The sequence below is a fragment of the Mirounga angustirostris genome, unplaced genomic scaffold (genome assembly GCF_029215605.1).
Source record: "Mirounga angustirostris isolate CCGP_5_RB_7025 unplaced genomic scaffold, mMirAng1.0.hap1 SCAF_3, whole genome shotgun sequence".
NCBI lineage: Eukaryota > Metazoa > Chordata > Mammalia > Carnivora > Phocidae > Mirounga > Mirounga angustirostris.
This window is the reverse complement of record NW_026991711.1, coordinates 79,984,250-80,007,023: the sequence shown is the minus strand read 5'-3', so window position 1 is coordinate 80,007,023 and position 22,774 is coordinate 79,984,250. Positions and strand designations below refer to the sequence as shown.

The 22,774-nt window shown below is 38.5% G+C and overlaps 1 protein-coding gene across 8 annotated transcripts in view; it reads right to left on the bottom strand.

Annotated features, from left to right (window-relative positions):
• CENPJ (centromere protein J) overlaps nucleotides 1-14,518 on the bottom strand; it is a 50,168-nt gene extending 35,650 nt beyond the window's left edge. For 7 of the 8 annotated variants that reach the window (XM_045869117.3, XM_064586330.1, XM_064586333.1 and 4 more), the window contains exons 1-5: nucleotides 14,410-14,518; nucleotides 12,429-12,509; nucleotides 8,002-8,511; nucleotides 7,337-7,460; nucleotides 1,588-1,887 (exon numbers count right to left, since the gene is read on the bottom strand). In XM_045869117.3, the coding sequence (XP_045725073.1) occupies nucleotides 1,588-1,887; nucleotides 7,337-7,460; nucleotides 8,002-8,445 (868 nt within the window). In that variant the 5' untranslated portion in view covers nucleotides 8,446-8,511; nucleotides 12,429-12,509; nucleotides 14,410-14,518. The remainder of the gene's footprint in view (nucleotides 1-1,587; nucleotides 1,888-7,336; nucleotides 7,461-8,001; nucleotides 8,512-12,428; nucleotides 12,510-14,409) is intronic. The other variant, XM_064586329.1, reaches the window with a different exon arrangement.
• Nucleotides 14,519-22,774: the final 8,256 nt, after the last annotated feature.

The window sequence follows — 22,774 nt, the reverse complement described above, 5'->3', positions numbered from 1 at the left end:
TCTTTAAAAAAAAAAAAAAAGGTAATGTATGCCAAAGATTTTAGAGCCCTTAAGGATTTCTTTAATATTACAGAGATAAACTACAAAACCCTAATTAAAACATGACATTCTTCAAAAGGTTAATGTTATGAAAAAAAGTGTGGACTTTTCTAAATTAAAATTGACTAAAGAGCTGTAACAACCAAATGTGATGGATGAACTTGATTAGAACCTGTTTTTTTTTTCTTTTTAAACACCTTTAAAAGACATTTTTGGGACAATAGCAGGAATTCTAAAATGGATTTGAATATTACAGAATAGTACTGGGACTATACAGAAGAATGCCCTAATTTTTTACTTGATGCACGCTGAAATATTTAAAATAATGGAACATGTCTGCGTATTACTTGCAATGAAATGATTGAGCAAATTACATATAAATACAGAGATATTATAGATGTAGGTATAAATATATATAAACACATATAAATATATAGAGACAAAGTAAACATGGCAAAATATTAACTGCTGAATTGAGCTCTACTGCTAATCATTGCAGTGGACTTTCAAGTTTTCTGGATGTTTGAAATTTTCCAAAATAAAAGGTTAAGAGACTATACTGTTTAAAAAAATGTTTAAAGGCATTAGACCTTTTCATACTAAGGAATTATTCTAAATTAGAAATAAAATATTATGCACAAAAGTGCCAAATCCTAAGTAGTAAGTGTAGATACCTTTTGTCATATTATTTGTATTTTTAATAACTTACTCCACAGAACATATTCATGAAAACACCATTAAAATTGAAAATTAAATTTAAATAAAAAATTTGGAAAATATTGCCCTACTGCAAAGAACATTAAATACTGATATATTATTTGATGACTAACATAATGACGACAACCATTAAAATTATGGTTATGAAGACTAGAGAATATACCATAAGCATTTTCCACATTGAGAGGGCAAAGAACACAATTATACAATATTCTATGGTTACAAAATGTAAAAAAAAAAAAAAAAGTAGAGGTGGGGAGTGGGGCACAGAAACAGGAGTTAAGAAAAAAAGACCAGAAGAAAATGCCATGAGAGCTCCATGAGTTCAGACCATCAGACACTGCTGGATCTCTGGCAGGAACGTGCTGGATGCTGGGAATACAGAGATGAAGTGAGGACAAACGGAATGTCTGGGGTTGAGGGGATTTCTTTTCTGAATAAAAACTGCCATCACCAGCCTATTTCTCACATTTACATCTTCTAGCATGTTTCCCCACCACCACCACCATGCACATTTTAAATCAACCTCAAACTATTTCTACGCTCTCCAAGAAAAATGGTATACACGGAACTCACTGCCTCCCTTTTTGAAGACCCCATGCTCCAAGGGGAGGTTTGAAGTCAGCAGGAGTACTGCAATTATTCTTGCAAAGTCACAAATTCTATGTCCAGCTCTACATCCAATCCAGGTTCAGTGGCTGCGCGTGTAGGGGCTCATAATTAAAGCCACATGGGACAAGAAAAAAATGCAGAAAGGACTTTTCTTATCTTAGCACAGCTTGGTAACACTGCTAATTAGGGGTACAGAAGAGAGAAATATAAATACCTCACCTAAAGAATGGTTATGGTTTTCTTCCTTCAAATCATTTTTTTTCACAAGTGCTTCTTGATACTGTGCCTCACAAAACAAATTGAGAGAAGCACCACTTTTTGAAGTTAAGACAAAATCTGGGTGAGCAGTTCTACAGAAGTTGTTTTGTTCATCAGCTAAAATGCTGGAAGTGTGCGTTTTTTCTTGGGTTTGATTCTGGTAGATATACGCTGGTGAGAAGGGTGTGGTTTTCTCCATGGTGGTTGAATTTCCGGGAGATCTGTACTTCTGGCTCTGATCATCAGGCAGTAGGGTTGAACCTGGCAATTAAAAAAATCATCAAAACTAATGATTTCCTAGAACATTTTCTCTTCTGTATCTTTTTTTTTTAAGATTTGTATTTATTTATTTGACAGAGAGATAAAGAGAGAGCACAAGTAGGCAGAGCGGCAGGCAGAAGGAGAGGGAGAAGCAGGCTCCCTGCCGAGCAGGCAGCCCGACGCGGGGCTCGATCCCAGGATCCTGGGATCACGACCTGAGCCGAAAGCAAATGCTTAACTGACTGAGCCACCCAGGCGCCCCAGAACATTTTCTCTTCTGTTAGTGATCCCTACCCACCAGGTTTTCTCCAAAGTGAAAAAAGTATTTTTTCTTCCATATGAGGAAACTCTGTTTAACAAAATCATAAAATCTTTAAAGTCTAAAAATGACTCTTGCATAATTTTAATTACAGGTATATTTATACTATCATTCCTGTGCAGACAGTGTATACCTGGCAGAGCTGCAGCCCGGCCTGATTCTGGAAGGCACCATTCATGTTCCATCTCTGAGCAGCCCTGCTGGCATTGTCAACTCTGCAGCGCTGTGACAAACACAGACAGCACCAATGCAGATGGCTGCAAACGATCTGAATAGTTCCCTAATGACAAATAACTGCCCTGTGTCACAGGCTAGAAAAGCACCTTCCTCTAGATTACTGTTAACATTTTGGTATCTTCAGGTGGTAGAATTATGGGTGACTTCTGTTTTGTACTTCTTTGTAGTTTCTAAATTTCCTGTATTACCTTTTTTTTTTAGAGAAGAATTCTGCATTTTATTGTACTCAAATAACATTAAACAGAAGACATTTACATTATTTTTAGAAAATCCATTGATATTGCCCAACGTGGCTCGTATTTGTGAAGACAAGGCTCGTTAATTCAGATATTTGGAATTAGAAAATATTTGAAGTTGACCACAGCATAATGAATCCTCAGTTTCCAGAGCTCTAGAGATGATTATATACAAAAATCCAGCAAAATTCTACTCACTTACCAGTTCTATGTCACTCCTAAGTTTCCCTAAAAAAATAAGGCTTTACAAAAAGTAGTGTTCTATAATTCACAATATGAATTAAGAGCTTTATTAGAATCCTGTATTACCTTTTCACTGTTTTCTTGAGTCTCTGCTTTGGAAATAAACACAGAGATTCCCCTCCTATATATCTCTAATTTATAATTCTTGGAGGGCAAAACTTCATCCTAGCTGCTGTACCATACCGTTGAAATCCCACTACTATCCTTCTCTTCTCCCAGAATGTCTCAACTAAATTTAGAAGTGAAGGGGCACCTGGCTGGCTCAGTCAGTAGAGCATATGACGCTTGGTCTCAGGGTTGTGAGTTCAAGCCCCACACTGGTTGTAGAGATTACTTAAAAATAAAAGTCTTTAGGGGCGCCTGGGTGGCTCAGTCAGTTGAGCGTCCAACTCTTGGTTTCAGCTCAGGTCATGATCTCGTGGGTGATGGGATCAAACCCTGCATTGGGTGCTCAGTGTGATGTCTGCTTGAAGATTCTCTCCCTCTGTCCTCCCCGCTCCCCTCCCCCGACTTCTCGCACACGCGCCGCTTTCTAATAAATAAAATCTTTTTTAAAAATCTTAAAAAAAAAAGAAGAGACACAATGGGAAGTGTTTAATAAAACGTAAAAGAGCCATGCCACCTATCTCTCATACCCATCTGCCTCACCTCCAGCCCACAAATAAAACTGGAAATCAGGTAGGTCCTCACCGATTATCAGGTTTGACCTCCCTTCCTTTATAATAACAATACTCTCCCCATTCAAATATTTCTGACCAAAGTCATCCCACTTCAGACTGAAGATGTCTTCGATAAAAGTGCAATAGCCCACAGTAGCAGTTCTCAAAGTGTGGTCTGCAAACCCCTAAGGGTTTCTAAGATTCTTTCAGGGCATCCACCAGGTCAAATCTATTTTCATAAAATATTAAGATAGTATTTGCCTTTTTCACTTTGTCAACACATGCATTGATGATGCAAGAGCAAAATGGAAACTCCTGGTGCCTTCACCTAAAAGCAGGACAGCAGGCCCCAACTGTGCGAGTCACCACCAAGCACTTGCAGTTAGAAAAAAAGAAAAAAACCAGTTTTACTTAAGAATGTCCTAGATAAAGTTGCAAAAACTATTAATTTTTTAATTGAATTTTAACTGTTGAGTACACGTCTTTTGAACATTCTACTGAACAAAACAGAAAGTATGCATAACTCACTTCTGCTGCAAACCAAGACATGGCTGTGTCATTTTTTGAGTTGTAAGCTCGACTAGCCACTTCTCTCAAGGAACATCATTTTTACTTGAAAGAATAAATGACAAACTATCATGATTTAAACTTGGCACCTGGCAGATATTTTCTCAAAAATGAAACAAGTGAGCCAGTCACTTCAAGGAAAATAACTGACAGTATTTGCTAAGAATGCTAAAATTCGAACTTTCAAGTAAAAATGAGAACTTATTAAAAATGTCTACCACCATAAGCTTGACAGCTTCATAATAATACTTCATGACTTTTATGATGAGATCTGTAGTGGTATTAATGGATATAATTTTTTGATATTACATATTGAAATATCAGTATTTTAAAGAACCATGGAACTCTGTGAACCACTATTTTCCAAATAACCAATGCACAATTTTACCAGATCATGCATAAAGAAAGAGCCATTCAAAAATGCCAAGATATTCCAATATATTTTATGCAATATATTCCAATATATTCATGCAATTTTTTTTTATAAAAAAGTACATGAATATAGTTTCAGACTCCATACTGTGAGTCACCACTAAGAAATGGCGCCTTGTTAGGTTTGGATACAATATCAAAGAAATAATCACAATTACTTGAAAAGGCTATTATAGTATTCCTTTCTCCTTTTTCCAATTAAACATCCATGTGAAGCTGATTTTTTTTTCACATACTTCAACCAAAACAATATAACTTCGGAGACTGAATGCAGAAGCAGATAGGAGAATCAGCTAAGCTCTTTTAAGCCAGAAGTTAAAAAAGATATTCAAAAATATAAAACTATGCCATTCTTCTAATTTTTTAGAAAAGGCTTTTCGTTAAAAAAATGTTAGTTATGATAACACGCAACTGGTTATATTTTAAGTGAATTAATTTTTAATTTCTCCATTTTCATTTCTGATACAGTAAATACCAACAGTAAGTGCCCATATAATAAATATTGGGGTCCTCAATAATTTAAGAGTGTTAAGGGGTCCTGAGACCAAACTGTGAAAACCACTGCCCTAAAAGCAATGTTCCATAACTGAATGGGGCTAGTTCTTATATTAAGAACTTTGAAATCTGCTTCCCTATTGCTCTACCATAGTGCTATTTCTACCTTAAAAAATATCACAGTCTTGGGGCGCCTGGGTGGCTCAGTCTTCAAGCGTCTTCCTTCAGCTCAGGTCATGATCCCTGCGTCCTGGGATCGAGCCCCACGTCGGGCTCCCTGCTCCGCAGGAAGCCTGATTCTCCCTTTCCCACTCCCCCGCTTGTGTTCCCTCTCTCACTCTGTCTCTGTCAAATAAATAAATAAAATCTTAAAAAAAAAAAAAAAATCACAGGCTGTTATTTAAATGATCATGATTATCCTCTTTATGTATTCCATAAAGGATCCCTGAACCACTCAACTATTTCAAGACACACACTATGTTCTCTATATTCACTATAAACATCCTATTTCCTAAACCAGTCTTCATGTGGTACGTTTCTCATCACTACCACTACTACCACTCCCAGAATCCCATTCAGCTACACTCTGCATACTCATCTGCCAATGTCTTTTCTTCTTCGTATTGTCAATGCCCAGTGCAGCCTCTGAACAGAACAAGAGCTTTCCTGAATCAGTGGTGTGTCTCTTAAAAGGGAGCACTGAGAAGCAAACACATTGCTCCAGATCACTATTTTTCAAACTGTGGGACACAATCCATTAGTAATTTTATCATCAGAATCACGACTGGCATTTTTTTTTAATGACCAAGAATAGGATAAAATAAGTAGAAGATATCCTTGCTACATGCCAGGCACACCAATAAGGTCTGATTTATGAAATTTCTTTGCAATTATGAGTTTAAATGTTTTTGTTATAATGTGATACGGTCAGATAACTTTCAAAACCACTGCTCCAGATCACATTTTAACAGGTTTATATTCTCCTGATAAGTACATCATTCTTTCTTTTAATTGATCTAGCATACAACAAAAGAATTCTGTCATCTACCATCACAGAAAAGGTTTTTGGTATGGTTCTTTTGCTGAGCAGAATGGCTTCTACACATATTTACCGTTAGGACCCTGAGGAGTTTTTTATTCTTCAGGCAGAGATTGTAAGCCAGTAGCCCTGGGCCAAATTTGGCTCTAGACCTTTTATACTGCTACATCTTTTTTTTTTTTTTTTTTTTTTAATTTTTTTATTCTTATGTTAATCCCCTTACATTACAACATTAGTTTTAGATGAAGTGTTCCATGATTCATTGTTTGTGCACAACACCCAGTGCTCCATGCAGAATGTGCCCTCCTAAATACCCACCACCAGGCTAACCCATCCTCCCACCCCCCTCCCCTCTAGAACCCTGTTTGTTTTTCAGAGTCCATCGTCTCTCATGGTTCGTCTACCCCTCCGATTTCCCCCGCTTCATTCTTCCCCTCCTGCTACCTTCTTCTTCTTCTTCTTTTTTTTTTTTCTTAACATATATTGCATTATTTGTTTCAGAGGTACAGATCTGAGATTCAACAGTCTTGCACAATTCACAGCGCTTACCAGAGCACATACACTCCCCAGTGTCTATCACCCAGTCCCCCCATCCCTCCCACCCCACCCCCCACTCCAACAACACTCAGTTTGTTTCCTGCGATTAAGAATTCCTCATATCAGTGAGATCATATGATACATGTCTTTCTCTGTTTGACTTATTTCACTCAACATAATACCCTCCAGTTCCATCCACGTCGTTGCAAATGGCAAGATCTCATTCCTTTTGATGGCTGCATAATATTCCATTGTATATATATACCACATCTTCTTTATCCATTCATCTGTCGATGGACATCTTGGCTCTTTCCACAGTTTGGCTATTGTGGACATTGCTGCTATAAACATCGGGGTGCACGTAGCCCTTCGGATCCCTACTTTTGTATCTTTGGGGTAAATACCCAGTAGTATACTGCTACATCTTTTTAAAATTTTATTCTAAATAAGTATGAATGACTTTAAGCAGGGCACACACGCTCCAGAATGGCACAGCTCCCACTGGGCCCAATTATATAACACTACCACCATTTCACAGTTCTCTGCAAGGCCCCTAATGAAACTGCAGTTTACAACATATGATAGAGAAATGGCAGAAATAACCTGTCAGACAACTAAAGGTGAGAAATGTATGTAACTGTCCACTGTTGTACTAACTGAAGGCTCGGTGTAAGCAAAAAAATACCTGGGAGTGTGTGTTGCCCAGACACCATCGTAAGCAGCTTCTCTTGTTCTTCCATGAGTCTTTGTAGTTGCTCTAACTGCTGCCTCTTCAGTTCTTCCTGCTTCTTCTGTTGTACTTCTTTCAGCTTTTGAAACACAGAATTAATTTGATTAAACTAACTTTACATTTCTTTATGGATCTTTGCTCCTTATATTTATCTTAATGCCTCTCATCTCCCGTTCCATATCACCTCTAATAGTTTCAAAGAGAGATTCCTAAGTAACTGCATCTGCCACCAAAACTCCAAAATCCTATTTTTTTATGAAGGAAACTGTATCGACTGTCCCAACTAAGAAACAGAAAAAGTCACATGAATCCTTGGATTCTTAAAACAGGATAGGTATCAGTACATTTCTGATCAACTTTTTCCCTCTAATATTTGATCAACCATTTCTAATTTAGTTTTTACCAAGTGAAACAGAAACTTAAAGACATTGTTACCTCAAGTGTTATATCTTACATACCAAACCTGAGTTAACGTTTCACATTAGACAAAAGGCAAAATTTGGTGTTTTGAGGATTTCACAGTAAAGGGGAAGAAACAAGAGGCCCTGAACAGGTGACTTTTCATTATCAACAGAAACTTGCAATAAAGCAAATACATATTAGGCCAAATCCTGTTGTACCTGTTCAAGTTTTTTAAAGAGTGGGTCTTTATAAGCCACTTCTTTGCATTCACCAGAAAGATCTGAGATAAAGTCATTTTTGTTGTCTTCCCGGTGTCCTGGAGCATCTTGACATGCCACTATTTGTGGTCCTTCTTTAGTTAAAGGAAACACTGCATGTGTTTCAGATTTATCTGATTGTAGTTTATAAGGGCTATTAGACTCCAACTTCTGTTCTTCATGAAGTGAATCTTCTTCACTTATAAAGCTGAAGCTATTTGAAAAATGTGTGGCTTTAACAGGAAAGCTGGTAGAAATGTTCACATTTCCTCGCTTCTCTTCATCTGCTTCCAAAATAGGAAATCCACGATTTAATATGACCCCAGCCCGAGAAGGATTGGTCATCCACTGGGTTAAGAAGCTCTGTCCACTGTTTAACTCGGAAGAGGTTGGCATCAGGAACATTTTAGTCCAATGATAATATTATATTTAAATAATGTAAAAGTTAGAAGAGCTATTAATTTCCAAAACCTGTAGAAAGAAGATGCCAACAAAAAGAATTGGTTAAAGCTATTCTACCCAAAACTCAAACCAGCACAAAAATCTACTGAATATTTTTTTAATTTTATTACTATTATTATTTTTTTTTTTATTAGACAAGAGTACAAGCAGGGGGAGCAGCAGGAAGAGGGAGAGGGAGAAGCGGGCTCCCCGCTCAGCAGGGAGCCCGACACAGGGCTCAATCCCAGGACCCTGGAACCATGACCTGAGCGGAAGGCAGATGCTCAACCGTCTGAGCCACCCAGGCGCCCCAAATACAAATTCAAATTTGTATTTGAATATTTCAAATACAAAAGACTTCAACCAGCAAAGCAGTTGGGCATTAAACTATGTGGTTTCTTTTAAGTCTTAAAAACATCCTCAAATTGAGTGAATCAAAAATCTAAGTTCCCTTTTGATCTAATCATTTCATTACTGAGGATTTTATACAAGTGCTCAATCAGTTGACCTAAAACTCTAGGAGCTAAAACACCTTCTAAGTTATTCAATTACTATAACTATCAAATGTTACCCATACTAAACACTTTCATACTTCTGGCCCTACTCCAACATGGCTTCTTTGCCCAACTGGGGAACCCATGTTCTCCCTACTTACAGAACAAGAGTCACCACCACCCCCATGGCTTCAATGGCACTGTTTCTCACTTTCCCTTATTCCCTCAACCCCCTTCTAGCCTCTTGCCCACCAGGCAGACCCTCATCTGTATTCTTAGAGGTCTCTGATATCACTATTTTGACATTCATCTCAGTATTAGTGGTATTCTGCCTTTGTGTTCATAATCTACCAAGCTGTAAGTTCCTTGAAGATACAGTCACCTGTATATTCATCCATGCCTAGCACCATCCATTCCTGGCAGAAGGAGAAACTGATAAATGTTTGCTAAAATTAAGTTAAAATTAAATCGGAACTAAGATCCTATTATTTAAAATAAATTCAGTATTAAAAATAATATTTAAAATAAATTCAGTATTATAGTTCATTCGATGTTCAACAACAAAATTACATTAGTTTATACAATAGGACAGCTACTTTGTATGAATCATACTCTAAAATAACCAAATTCCTAGTGTAATTCAGTCACCGTGCACATCACACAGAAGATAAGCTGTATGACTGATTTCACTCAACTAACATTTATTGAATTCTTACTCTGTGCCAGATATTATTTTAGTCATTGGGCATATAGCAGTTAGTAAGTCAAGAGTCTAGTGAAGAGGGGCGCCTGGGTGGCTCAGTTGGTTAAGCAACTGCCTTCGGCTCAGGTCATGATTCTGGAGTCCTGGGATCGAGTCCCACATCGGGCTCCCTGCTCAGCAGGGAGTCTGCTTCTCCCTTTGACCCTCTTCCCTCTCGTGCTCTCTGTCTCTCATTCTCTCTCTCAAATAAATAAATAAAATCTTTAAAAAAAAAGAGTCTAGTAAAGAAAATACATGTATATAAAAGTAAATTATACAGTATGTTATACAGTAATAAATGCTAAGAAGAAAAATAAAAGTAATGTGGGGGAAGGAGACCTGCAAGTATAGAGAAGGTAGACAGGGAGTCCTCCTTTAAGAGATAAACTCAAGGACCTGGTGGAGGTCAAGGAGCGAGTGGTGCAGTTATGAGGGTGGAGTAAGACCCAGCCTTCATACTGAAAACCTTTACTTGCAGGATGCCCCCCACCAATTCTTACAGTCCCATCACCCCACTATCTATCTTGAATTCTCTGGGATTAATCTCGTTATGTGTTTAGACTTATTTACATCAGTCACCATGAGGAGGACCTGGCTCCTAAGCCACCCTTTATCTCTAACACTCTGATGTCCATGCACATGCCTTATTCCATCTCCAATGGCCACACAGCCCCAGTGTCCATCACTAGCAAAATCTCCTATTATCCTTGCCCTCATCTCTCACCTTCCTGAGAACACTTCTTCTTATAGAGCCCATACTCTGTACCACTAGGCCTGGAAGTAGCATATGTATTTTCCTTATTGTCCTTTTTGGCTTCTAGATGATTCTCCCTTCCTCCACCATAAAAACCACGAAATTCTGAATCTCATATGATTTCACTATATTACCTATGACGACTCCTTTATTGTCTACCAAATCTCCAGGTCACCAGGGTCCTCCCCTTCATTCCTTAAAATTTTCTGGCTGAGCAACTAGAAGAATAGTGTGGCCATTAACTGAAATGGGGAAAACTGGGAATGAAACAGGTTTGGGGGAATGAGAGATCAAGAGTTGAATTTCAAACATTTTTTTAGGCTTTTTTTTTTAAGATTTTATTATTTGGGGGGGGAGCAAGTAGGGGGAAGGGGCAGAGGGGGAGAGGCCGACTCCCCACTGAGCAGGGAGCAATCCCTGAATTTCAAACATTTTAAGATGCCTAACAGACATTCCAGTCATTATCATATACGCAGCTGGACACACAAGAATGGGATTCATGGATGAGGCCAAGGCTGTCAAGCATAAATGTGAGTATCCTTAGCATATGGATGATATTTAAATTAAAGTGATTAAAGTCACTAAGTGACTAAGGGTAGACAAAAAACAGAAGATGTAGAAAGTATAGTGTTCTTGAGGCCAAGTGAAGAAATTGTGTTTCAAGGAAGAAAGAGATGTGTTAAAAGCTTTTAAGAGATGAAGGGTGAGAGGGCGCCTGGGTGGCTCAAATGGTTAAGCGTCTGCCTTCGGCTCAGGTCATGATCCCGGGATCCTGGGATCGAGCCCCGCATCGGGCTCCCTGCTCCTTGGGAGCCTGCTTCTCCCTCTGTCTCTCTCTCTCTTTCTCTGTGTCTCTCATGAATAAATAAACAAAATCTTTAAAAAAAAAAAAAAAAAGATGAAGGGTGAGGAGAACTGAGAACTGACCTTGGGATTAAGCAAAGTAAAGGTCATGATAACTTCAATGAGAGCAACTTGGGGAAGAAGGCTGCAAAAGCTTGAATGGAGGTAATACATGAAAGAACGGAAAACTGAGGACAGCTAACTCTTTCCAGGAGTTTTGTTATAAAGGGAAGGAAATAAATAGGACAGTAGCTGCGCAGGGAGGCATGGCGAAGAAAGATTTTTTAAGACAAGAGAAATAAAAGCATGTCTGTAGGCTGATGAGGATGGAGAAAGGAGAGAATTACTATAGCATATTGTCCTTGAGGGGAGAAACGAGAAAATCTAGTACCAAAGTGAAATGACATGTCACACTTATTTTTCAGATACAATTCTAGACTTTAAGACAGACAGACAGATAGACAGATAGATAGATTAGATAGATATCCCCAAAGGGAAATGAAAAATGGCAATCTGGAGGCAAACATGTATTTAGCTTTGTACCTAGTGTCTGCAAAAAAAAAAAAAAAAAGATATAAGCAGAAAAAGAAATATAAATGCCCATACATTAAAAAATGCTCATCATCACTCAACTGAATAGAAATTAAAATAGTAATGACATACCATCTTTCACATACCAGGTTGGCAAAAACTAAAAATTACTAAACCCCAATGTGGAAAAGAAGTCTTCATAAAGTGTTACTTGGGAATGTAAACTGGTAAAACCTTTTGAAGGGCAATTTGACTATATCGATCCAAACTGTAAATGCACACAAACTTTGACTCAGCAATTTCACATCTAGCATTTTGTGCTCTACTGGCACAAGTTCGCAACATTTGTAATAAACTGAGATTAATGTCTGAAATGTCTATTAAGGGAGGACCAGCTAATTGTAGTATTCACATTATGCAACGGTTACAGAGAACCAAGTAAGCTTATTAAGTACTGACACGGGAGTCCTGAATATATCCAAGATATACTGTTAAACTGACAAAGGCAAAATGCAAAGAAATAAAGAAATATAAGAAATAAAGACAAAATAAATAAGACATAAAGACAAAAAAGTACAATTACCTAGAACTTGCTGTCCATTATGGTAGCCACTAGTCACATATGGCTATTTAGCACTTGAAAGTAGCTACTGTGACTGAAGAACTGAAAGACAGATGGGGTCATTTTATTAAAACCGGATTTAATGGAATTTTAAAACAAGAGACTGCTGTTTCCCTTGTTGCTTTACTGAGTGTAATGACATCCACTGAAAATACTTGTGCTCCATTTTCTGAAGCAGAATCCTGAAACGGTGTCATGGGTACAGTTGTTAAAACATATATACAAATACTATGAGTCACCAGTTTGTAGAACTATTCAAAGAAATATAGGACAAAAGGGATGCTTGCAAACTATTCAATAAGCAAAGACCAAAGTGACAGTGTGATTTTTCTCACTGATATCACAGTTTGAGAACCACAGCTATTCACATATTTTTAAAAACTGCTGCTACAAACAACATGGATGAGTAATGTTGAGTCCAAGTCTCAACAAATTCATACCGTGTTTCCATTTAATATGAAGTTCAACAATAGGCAAAATAAATTTGTAAGTACAGAAGTCAGTCCCATGGTTATCTAGGTAGCTGGGGTTGGCACTGACTGAGAAGAGGCTTCTGCCTTCAGGGTTGATAGGGAGTGTTATCATCTTTACCTGGTGGTGATTACACCGTGTATACATTTGGGTAGTACACTTAAGATCAGGGCAGTTTACTGAATATCTGTTATTCCTGAAAAATTTTTAAAAATCTGTTCTAAGCAAACTAATTCTAACTATTTTTTAGTTGAAAGCCTATCTAAAAGGTAAGAGCTTTTCATCAAAATCAACCAAGTAATCTATGTTAAATTTCAAAGACTTTAGCGAGAAAATTTGAAATCCAAATTTAGAAGAGACAAGCTACAAGGTTATTTTGTAACATCAAAAACTAGAAAAGTTCCCTACTAGACTGACGAGTGCCCTTGTGCATCTTAAACATCTTAAAACAAACCACACTTAGGGGCGCCTGGGTGGCTCAGTCGTTAAGCGTCTGCCTTCGGCTCAGATTATGATCCCAGGGCCCTGGGATCGAGCCCCACATCGGGCTCCCTGCTCGGCGGGAAGCCTGCTTCTCCTGCTCCCACTCCCCCTGCTTGTGTTCCCTCCCTCGCTGTCTCTCTCTCTCTCTCTCTGTCACAATGAATAAAATCTTTAAAAAACAAACAAACCACACTTAAAACACCTCCATTCCTTCATTTTAATTTCATGAATATGATCCTCAGTGTATTTACTGTCAGCATGAAGAATAAAAATACTGTTTCACCTTAATCTCCTATTTATTATTAATATTCAGGCAAACTAAAGGGAACATATATATAGCAAAATGTCTAGAAAGGATTAGCATGTGGACTAGGATTTTTTAGATATCAATATCTGTCTGAAACAAATTCACAGCCTCGAAACCTCCAGAGAGTGCTATGTAAACATTCTTGAAGCAGTTTGGGGGAATAAATTCTCTGCATCCTGACAGGAAAAAGTGGACACACACAGTTTATTCAAAGTCACCCTCCGACCGTATAACTAGTTGATTTGGGAGATGATTTATCAGTCTCCCAAAATACATGTTCTTGAAAACCACGAATCCACAGGAAAGCTTTAAAAAACAGCTCTTGGCTGATGATCATCTGATGATCGGCCCTTAAGGAGGACAGAAAGCAATGCCACTTTACACTTTCTTTTCGAACCGACTGTGACCCCCGCGCTTCTAAACAGCAGCTTGAAGTACAGCCAAAACCACAGGCGGTGAGCGTCCTTTAAAGGCAGGCTCCCCACAAAACAGCGTGAAGCAAGGACGTCCACAGAATTGATGCTGGCTTCCGCCGCAGGGTCGCCCGGCGTCGGGCTCCCTCCGCGCCCCGCCGAGCCAGCCCGGAGGCCCGGAGAGGGTCCCTCCCACGCCCCGCCGACACTCTTAGATGCAGGGCTGCAAACACACCAGCTCCCCCCGCTCCTTTCACCCACAAATTACCGCTCCGCCGTCCCCCGGCCTCTCAGTCCACTCAAAGCACAGCAAGAATCGTCGCGGCATTTATGAATGAGGCGCCACAATCACCGCCTCCGGTTGGAGCCCCGCCCCCCAAGGACGGCTCCGCCCCTTATCCGAGGGCTCCTGGGAAATGTAGTTTCTACCGGCCCCCCTCTGCTCTTGCGCGCGGGCAATGGGGGACTCACGCAAACTACCACTCCCAGCGGGATCGCAGGGGCGGACGTTACCTAAGGAATTCATTGCGAGGCGCCTTCCTCCTGGGCCGCGGGCTAGTGGCTGGAGTAGGCGGGCGGCTGGGCGGGAGGGAAAAACCGTTCCTAGAGGGAACTTCCGTGACAGACCGAACCGCCCCCCATTCTCGGCCCCTCCTTGAAAACTAAGGAGAGCGCGTTTGCTAGAAATCAGCGTGTTCAGTGAAAAGTAGGGGACTCAGAGCTAACGATGTACAGATGGAAGCTTTTAGGGGTGATGGGGGCAGGGCAGGGGCTTTTTGCTTCATGTTGGTCTATTTCGTTTTCGGATTTGGCTGGGTGTGACAGTGCTCACAGGTACTCTTCAGGCAGAAGTAACCGGGTGAGAATTCACTCCCACAATAGTCATCGCTCGTCATTTCTCGTATAGCCAATAAATACATGGTTTGGCTGTGCGTGTCCATTAGATGTTAAAACTCTTTAAGCACTGAAAGTGCAAAATTCAGGACATGTTTTTCTTAATTGCCACGACAGAGGGATATGTAGCTGGAGAACACTGCGCCGCAACATACCCAGGTTTCGTGTCTGTTTAATTACCAGTAAGCCAAGTGAAATTTGTTAAATAAATAAATAAATAAAAATCAGATAGTGCCATTTATAACAACCAGTGTAATCACTGAAATAAACTACCACTGGCTAAAGATAATTAAAAAACACTTTCACAGAGATTTGGCCACCCAAAATTGTTTTGCTACCTACTTCAAAAATAGACTCTCCCTAAAGCAAGGTTTTGGATTTTTTTTTTTTTTTTTTTTTTTTTTTTTAGATGAAGAAACCAAAGCCCAAGACTTTCGAGATCACACAACTACTTAAGATGCCTTATGAAGATCCAAACGCTCTTCCTCATTTCTAATGGTCCTTTGGCTTAAAAAAGCATGCCTAAAAGTTTCATCATTTCTCTTAAAATGTTGTGTTATCAGATAGTTACAATATCCTCAAATTTTGTGCCTGTGTTTTATTACTGTATTTTTATTTTAATGTAGTATGTAGTACCATATTGCTTGTTGGTTGAACAAATGGGTCTTTTACCACATTCAAGTCTTATCCAGTTGTTAAATTAAGGTTCTAATATATAAGTGTTCACCTGTAGCCCAGGTAATTCTCAAAACTGCCCACTAAGTTTGAAAGTTCCTCAAAATCCATCACAAGGTGGAAGGGGTAGAAGGGAGGAACTTCCAGCTTCTATTCTGCCAGACAATGAAAGATTCAGCCTCATCAGCTGCTCCTATCCTGTTGCATCTTCAAGTATTACTGTGGGGAAAAATTAGACTAAGAGTACCCATGCAGGGGTTTCAACCACAAATTATCCATTCTGATGCAATTCTTTATGCCATCATAGGAGGCAGGAGGGCACTATGGTATAATGGTTAAGAGCCCCCGCTTTGGAGTCAGGCATTCCTGAGATCATCTCCTACCTTGATGACTTACAAAGCACTTTGTAGTCTTTAGCACTCAACTTCTCAGAAACTCAGTCTTCTCATCTGCAAGATGGGGATGATAACAATACCTACCTCATAGAATCGTCAAGAAGATTAAAGAATATATATAAAAACTTAGCATAACACCTGCCTTGTAATAAAAATTTAATGAACAGGAGGTGTTTTCACTTTTTAAAAAACCACTTTATTGAGATATGATTGACATGCAAAAAGCTATACATAGTTAATGTATATAACTTGATGAGTTTTGGAGATAAGTGTAAACCCATGAAACCATCACCACAATCTATACCATAAACATATTCATCAAGGTGCTTTCATTCTTGTCATGACTTCAACTGTTGATGAACTCACTTTGTCTGCTAAAGCCCAGCTCTACAGGTCATGTCAAATGGTTTTGTAAGATACAAAATAATGCCATATTATTATCAAGTTATTTGGTAATAATATTATTTTAACATAGTTGTTCTGGCTATGAAAGATGTTCAGAAAGTTGAAAACTTTTCACTGTTGGGCAGGTGGTAGTCAGTGACTGCTCTGTCAAGGGAAGACAGAGTTGTAGGCCTGGTCAAGGAATGATCCCCATGCCGGTATCATCCAGGCTAAAAAGGAAGACTCTAGCAGGATAAGGAGATAACACTGAGAGATTCAAGTACCCAGTCTCTAGGCAAAAGCAAGAAAACCCACGTCCCACTTTACCTGTGGGGAAGAGAAGGGGTTCCTCACCAAGGCCCCAAACTCAGATTTCTAGAATTTTATCACAGTAAAGAAGTTTCGCATGGGTGGTTCAGTGGTAGAATTCTCGCCTGCCACAGTAAAGAAGTTTCTATCAATGATGTTGGGTGCTGAAAGACAGCTTTTTTAAAAATCTTGTTTTAATAAAGAAAAAAACTATTCCTGGTGCATTGGACTTGCAGCAAAATATCATGGAAACCTATTAGTCTAAATAACAAAGGGGTTATCACATCCACTACATTCTAGAATGTCTGAGCGATAATGCTGAATACACAGTAAAGGAGAATTCTAGCCTGAATTATTGCTATGATCACAGCAGAGCAATACCATCATACTTGTCACATCTATACTGTTACCCTCTTCTTTGAAATAATAATTGAGATTTTTATGTAATTGTCTGATGGTTTTCAAAGCACTCTCTAGGTTTTTATTACACATTTTTTAAAAAGATTTATTTATCAGGGTGCCTGGGTGGCTCAGTCGGTTGAGCCTCGGGCTCAGGTATGGTCTCGGGATCCTGGGATCAAGCCCTGCATCACTGGGCTCCCTGCTCACTGGGGAGTCTGCTTCTCCCTCTCCCTCTGCCCTTGCCCCCTCCCCGGTTCATTTTCTCTCTCAAATAAGGAAAATCTTTAATTTATTTATTTGAGAGAGAGAGCACACTCGAGCAGGGAGAGGGGCAGAGGGAGAGGAAGAATGCTCAAGCAGACTCCCCGCTGAGTGCAGAGCGCAAGGTGGGGCTTGATCCCAGTACCTGGAGATCATGACCTGAGCTGAAATAAAGAGCTGCTTAATGGACTGAGCCACCCAGGCGCCCCTGCTTTTCTTATATATTTTTAAACCAGCCCATTTACTTTGCATAATTATGAGAATTACCAGTTTGCATATCCTAATATCCATATCCAAAATATTGAGTAGTTCTTTTGTGTCAGGCACATACTTCTTTGAATGTTTGATAGAATTCACCAGTAAAGCCAGTTGATTCTGGGCTTTTCTTCATTGGGTGGTTTTTAATTACTAATTCAATCAATATCTTATATCTATTTATATTTTCTATTTTTTCTTAAGCAAGTGGTGGTGGTTTGTGTGTTTTTAAGGAGTTTCTCCATTTCATCTATGTTATCTAATTTGTTGATGTACAATTGTTCATAGATTCTCTTATAATCCTTATTTCTATAAGGTCAGTAATAATGCCCCCATTTACATTTCTGATTTTAGTAATTTGAGCCTTCCCTCTTTTTTCTTTGTCAGTCTATCTAAAATTTTGTCAGTTTTGTTGATCTTTTCCAAAACCAATTTTTTATTTTATTCTATTTTTCTATTCACTATTTCATATACCTCTGCTCTAATCACTATTATTTCCTTCTGCTGGCTTTGGGTTTAATTTTTCTTTTTCTAGTTCTTTAGAGTGTAATTTGGGTTGTTAATTTGGGATCTTCCTTCTTTTTTAATATAGGCATTTACAGCTATATATTTCCTCTGAACACTTTCTCTGCATCCCCTAAGTTTTGGTATGATGTGTTTTTATTTTAATTAATCTCAAAGTATTTTCTAATTACCCTTGTGATTTTTTCTTTGACTGACAGTTTAAGTGTGTTTTGTTTAATTTCCACATATTTGCTACTTTTCCAGTTTTTCTCTGCCACAGATTTCTAGCTTCATTCCACTGAGGTCAGAGAAAGTACTTTGTATAATTTCAATTATTTAAATTTACTGTAAATTTGTGACATAACATATGGTTTAAGAGATGTTTCATGTTCATTTAAAAGAATACGTATTATGTGATTATTGTATGTTCTATATTTGTCTTTTAGATCTTATTGGTTTATGGTGTCTATTTCTTTATTAATATTACTTCTAGTTCTATCAAATATTGAAATGGGGGGGTGAACCAGGGTGGCTCAGTAGATTAAGCGTCTGCCTTCAGCTCAGGTCATGATCTCAGGGTCCTGGGATCGAGACCCCCACATCGGCTCCCTGCTCAGTGGTGGGTCTGCTTCTCCCTCTTCTTCTGTGATCTCTTTCGCTCTCACTCTCTCAAATAAATGAAGTTAAAAAAAAAAAATCGAAATTGGGTATTGAAGTCTCCAGCTATTATTGTAGAACTATCTTATTTCCCCCTTCAATTCTGTCAATGTTTGCTTCAGATATTTTGGGGCTCTGTTGTTAGATGTGTATATATTTATAAATGTTCTTTAAAAAAAAAGATTTATTGGGCGCCTGGGTGGCTCAGTTGGTTGGGCGGCTGCCTTCGGCTCAGGTCATGATCCTGGGGTCCCGGGATCGAGTCCCGCATCGGGCTCCCTGCTCAGCGGGGAGCCTGCTTCTCCCTCTGACCCTCCCCCCTCTCATGTGCTCTCTCTCATTCTCGCTCTCTCAAATGAATAAATAAATCTTTAAAAAAAAAAAGATTTATTTATTTTAGAGAGAGCAAAGGGAGAGGTGGAGGGAGAGGGAGAGAGAGAATCTCAAGTCTATTCCCTGCTGAGTGAGGAGCCTGATGCAGGGCTTGATATCAGGACCCTGAGATCATGCCCTGAGCCAAAATCGAGAGTTGAACACCTAAACAACTGAGCCATCCAGATGCCCCTATTTTTCTATCTTCTTGATGTATTGACTCTTATTAATATATAATATTCTCCTTTGTCTCTTGTAACAATTTTTGACTAAAAATTTATTTTGTCTTGGGCGCCTGGGTGGCTCAGTTGGTTAAGCGACTGCCTTCGGCTCAGGTCATGATCCCAGGGTCCTGGGATTGAGTCCCACATTGGGCTCCCAGCTCAGCAGGGAGCCTGCTTCTCCCTCTGATCCTCTCCTCTCTCATGCTGTTTCTCTCTCGCTCGCTCTCTAATAAATAAATAAAATAAAATAAAATAAAATTATTTTGTCTTAGTATAGACTTCCCTGCTATATTTTGGTTACTTTTTGCATGGAATGTCTTTTCTCCATTCTTTCACTTTCAAGCTATTTATGTCTTTGGATCTAAAGTGAATTTCTTGTAGACAAATATGAATGGAGCGTTTTTGCTTTTGTTTTTCTTTTAATGAGTTCGTTCTGCCAATCTCTTCCTTTTATTTGAAAAGTTGAAGCAGTTACTTCTCATGATGAACTTCTGCCATTTTGCTATTATGTCTTCTTTTTTGTTCCTCAGTTTCTCCATTATTGTCTTCTTTTGTTTTTAGTTGTTTTCTTTTTAAATACCATTTTGATTTCCTTTCCATTACCTTTTATGTATATTTTTTATTTATTTTCTTTGTGATTACCTTTAGGGTTACAATTAACATATTAAACTTAAAACAACCTGGTTTGAATTAAAACCAACTTAGATCCAATAGTATGAACTATGCTCCTATATATCTCCATCCATCCCCCTTTTCTATGTATTATTGTCACAAATTACATCTTTATAAATTGTAAGTCCATTAACATAGTTTTATAATTATTGTTTTATGTGTTGTCTATTTAATTTCATATAGGAAAAAAGAGGAGTTACAAACTAAAAATATAATACTATCGGCTTCTATATTTACTTATGTAGTTACCTTTACCAGTGTTTTTTATTTCTTTATTTGGCTTCACTTTACTGTCTACTGTTATTTCATTTCAAAATAAAAGACTCCCTTTAGCATTTGCAATAGAACAGACCAACTAGTAATGAACTCTTTCAGCTTTCATTTATCTGGAAATATCTTTAATTATCCTTCATTTTTTTGGATGATAGTTTTGATAGGTATAGAATTCTTGGTTGCCATTTTTTTTTCCCCTTTCAGTTCTTCAAATATATTATCCTTCCGGCCTCCATGGTTTCTGATGAGAAATTGGCTATTGATCTTAATGATAATTTCTTTAATGGGATAAATTGCTCTAGTCTTTGTCTTTTAGCAATTTGATTATAAAGTGTCTTGGTGTGGCTCTCTTTGAGTTTTCCTACTTGGAGCTTCTTTGATGTGCTGCTTCCTAATCTTTTACCAAATCTGGGGAGTTTTTGACCATTATTTCCTCAAATTTCTGCCCCTTTATTTCTCTCATCTGTTTCTGGATCTCCCAGTATGCATATGTTGGTATTCTTGATGATGTCCCACAGTTCCCTGAGGCTCTCTCTGTTCATTTTTCTTCATTCTTTTCTCCTTCTGTTCCTCCAGACTTGATCATTTCAATGGCCCTATCTCTAAGTATTCTCATTCTTCTGCTTCTTCAAATCTGTGGCTAAGCACCTCTAGTGAATTTTTCATTTCAGTTATTATACTTTTCAACTCCCAAAATTTCTATTTGGTTTCTTATCATTTTTGTCTCTTTATTAATATTCTCTGTTTGTTGAGACACTGTTATTCTGGTTTCCTTTAGTTCTTTGTCCATATTTTCCTTTAGCTCTTTCAGCATATTTAAGATAGTCCATTCAATGCATTTGTGTAATAAATCCTATGTTTGTGCTTCCTCATGCACAATTTCTGTTAATTTCTTTTTTCCTTTCAATGGACCTTATTTTCATGTTCCTTGGCATGCCACATAACTTTGTTGAAACCTAAATATTTTGAGGATTGTAACGTGGCAACTCTACATAATCGCTCTCCTCTGCAAGATTTCCTGTTGTTGCTTGCTATTGGTTAATGACTTTTAAAAACTGTTTTTTGTGAAGACTGTACTCTTTGTTATCTGTGATCTCTGAAGTGTCTATCCTTTAGCTTAATGCTCAGCTAGTGGTTTGAGATTTTCTAAATGCCTGGAGTTAAAAAAAAGAGAAAGAAAAAAGAAAGAAAGAAAGAAAGAAAGAAAAGAAAGAAAGAAAGAAAGAAAGAAAGAAAGAAAGAAAGAAAGAAAGAAAGAGAAAGAAAGAAAAGAGAGGAGAAAAGTTAAAAGGGGCACCTGGATGGCTCAGTGAGTTTAGCATCTGACTTTGGCTCAGGTTGTGATCTCAGGGTCCTGGAACCGAGCCCCGGGTGAAGCCCACACCTGGCTCCAAGTTCAGCAGGAAATCTGCTTCTCCGTCTCCCTCTTCCTCTGCTCCTTTCCCCCCACCCTGCTCATGTGCACACTCTCTCTCTCTCTCACTCTCTCAAATAAATTAATAAAATCTTTTTTAAAATTTAGAAAAGTTAAAAAATACTCTCAGGTCTTTGCCAATTGGCTCTGTGTTGGGGCATTCTTTCTATGTTTAGGCGGGCTATTTATAACTCTGCCTCCAGGGGCACCTGTGTGGCTCAGTTGTTGTGCGTCTGCCTTCAGCTCAGGTCATGATCGCAGGATCCCTGCATCGGGCTCCCTGCTCCACGGGAAGCCTGCTTCTCCCTCTCCCCCTGCTTGTGTTCCTTCTCTCTCTCTCTCTCTCTCTCTCGCAAATAAATAAACAAAATCTTAAAAAAAAAAATAACTCTGCCTCCAGTTCCTGCTCGTGCTGAGCCTTGACAAAGGAAAGTTTCAACTTTTAATGTTTGTGGGCCCTACTCCTGAGCTCCCAGGGAAGCCACACTTTAATTTTTACCAAGATCAGAATGACTTAACCAAACTTCAAAGCAGAGGCCCTATTTCTGCCCCAGCACACATTGTACATCTGCTTTGTTAGCAAATAATCTAAAAAAAAATTTCAACTAAAAAAGTAAAAATCTCCCTAAATTCTATTCCCATACCTCCAAAGCCTACAAGATTGCACTTACCAAAGGCATAAGATAAAGTTTGTAATTTTCTGGAATGTCCTTCCTCATGATGATTTATAATCTTGGTGTAACAACAACAACAACAAAAACCATATATAACCCTGTATTAAACATTCTTTCTCCAGAGCACTCTCTTCTTTGTGAAGATTGTGTATCTGGGGCAGCTGTCCTCACTTGGGCTCAAATAAAACTCTCTCTTTTTTTAAGAAATTCTAAAAGGTTTGTTTATTTTGCATTTGATGCGGGATTGTCAAGTGCAACAGTGGAGAAA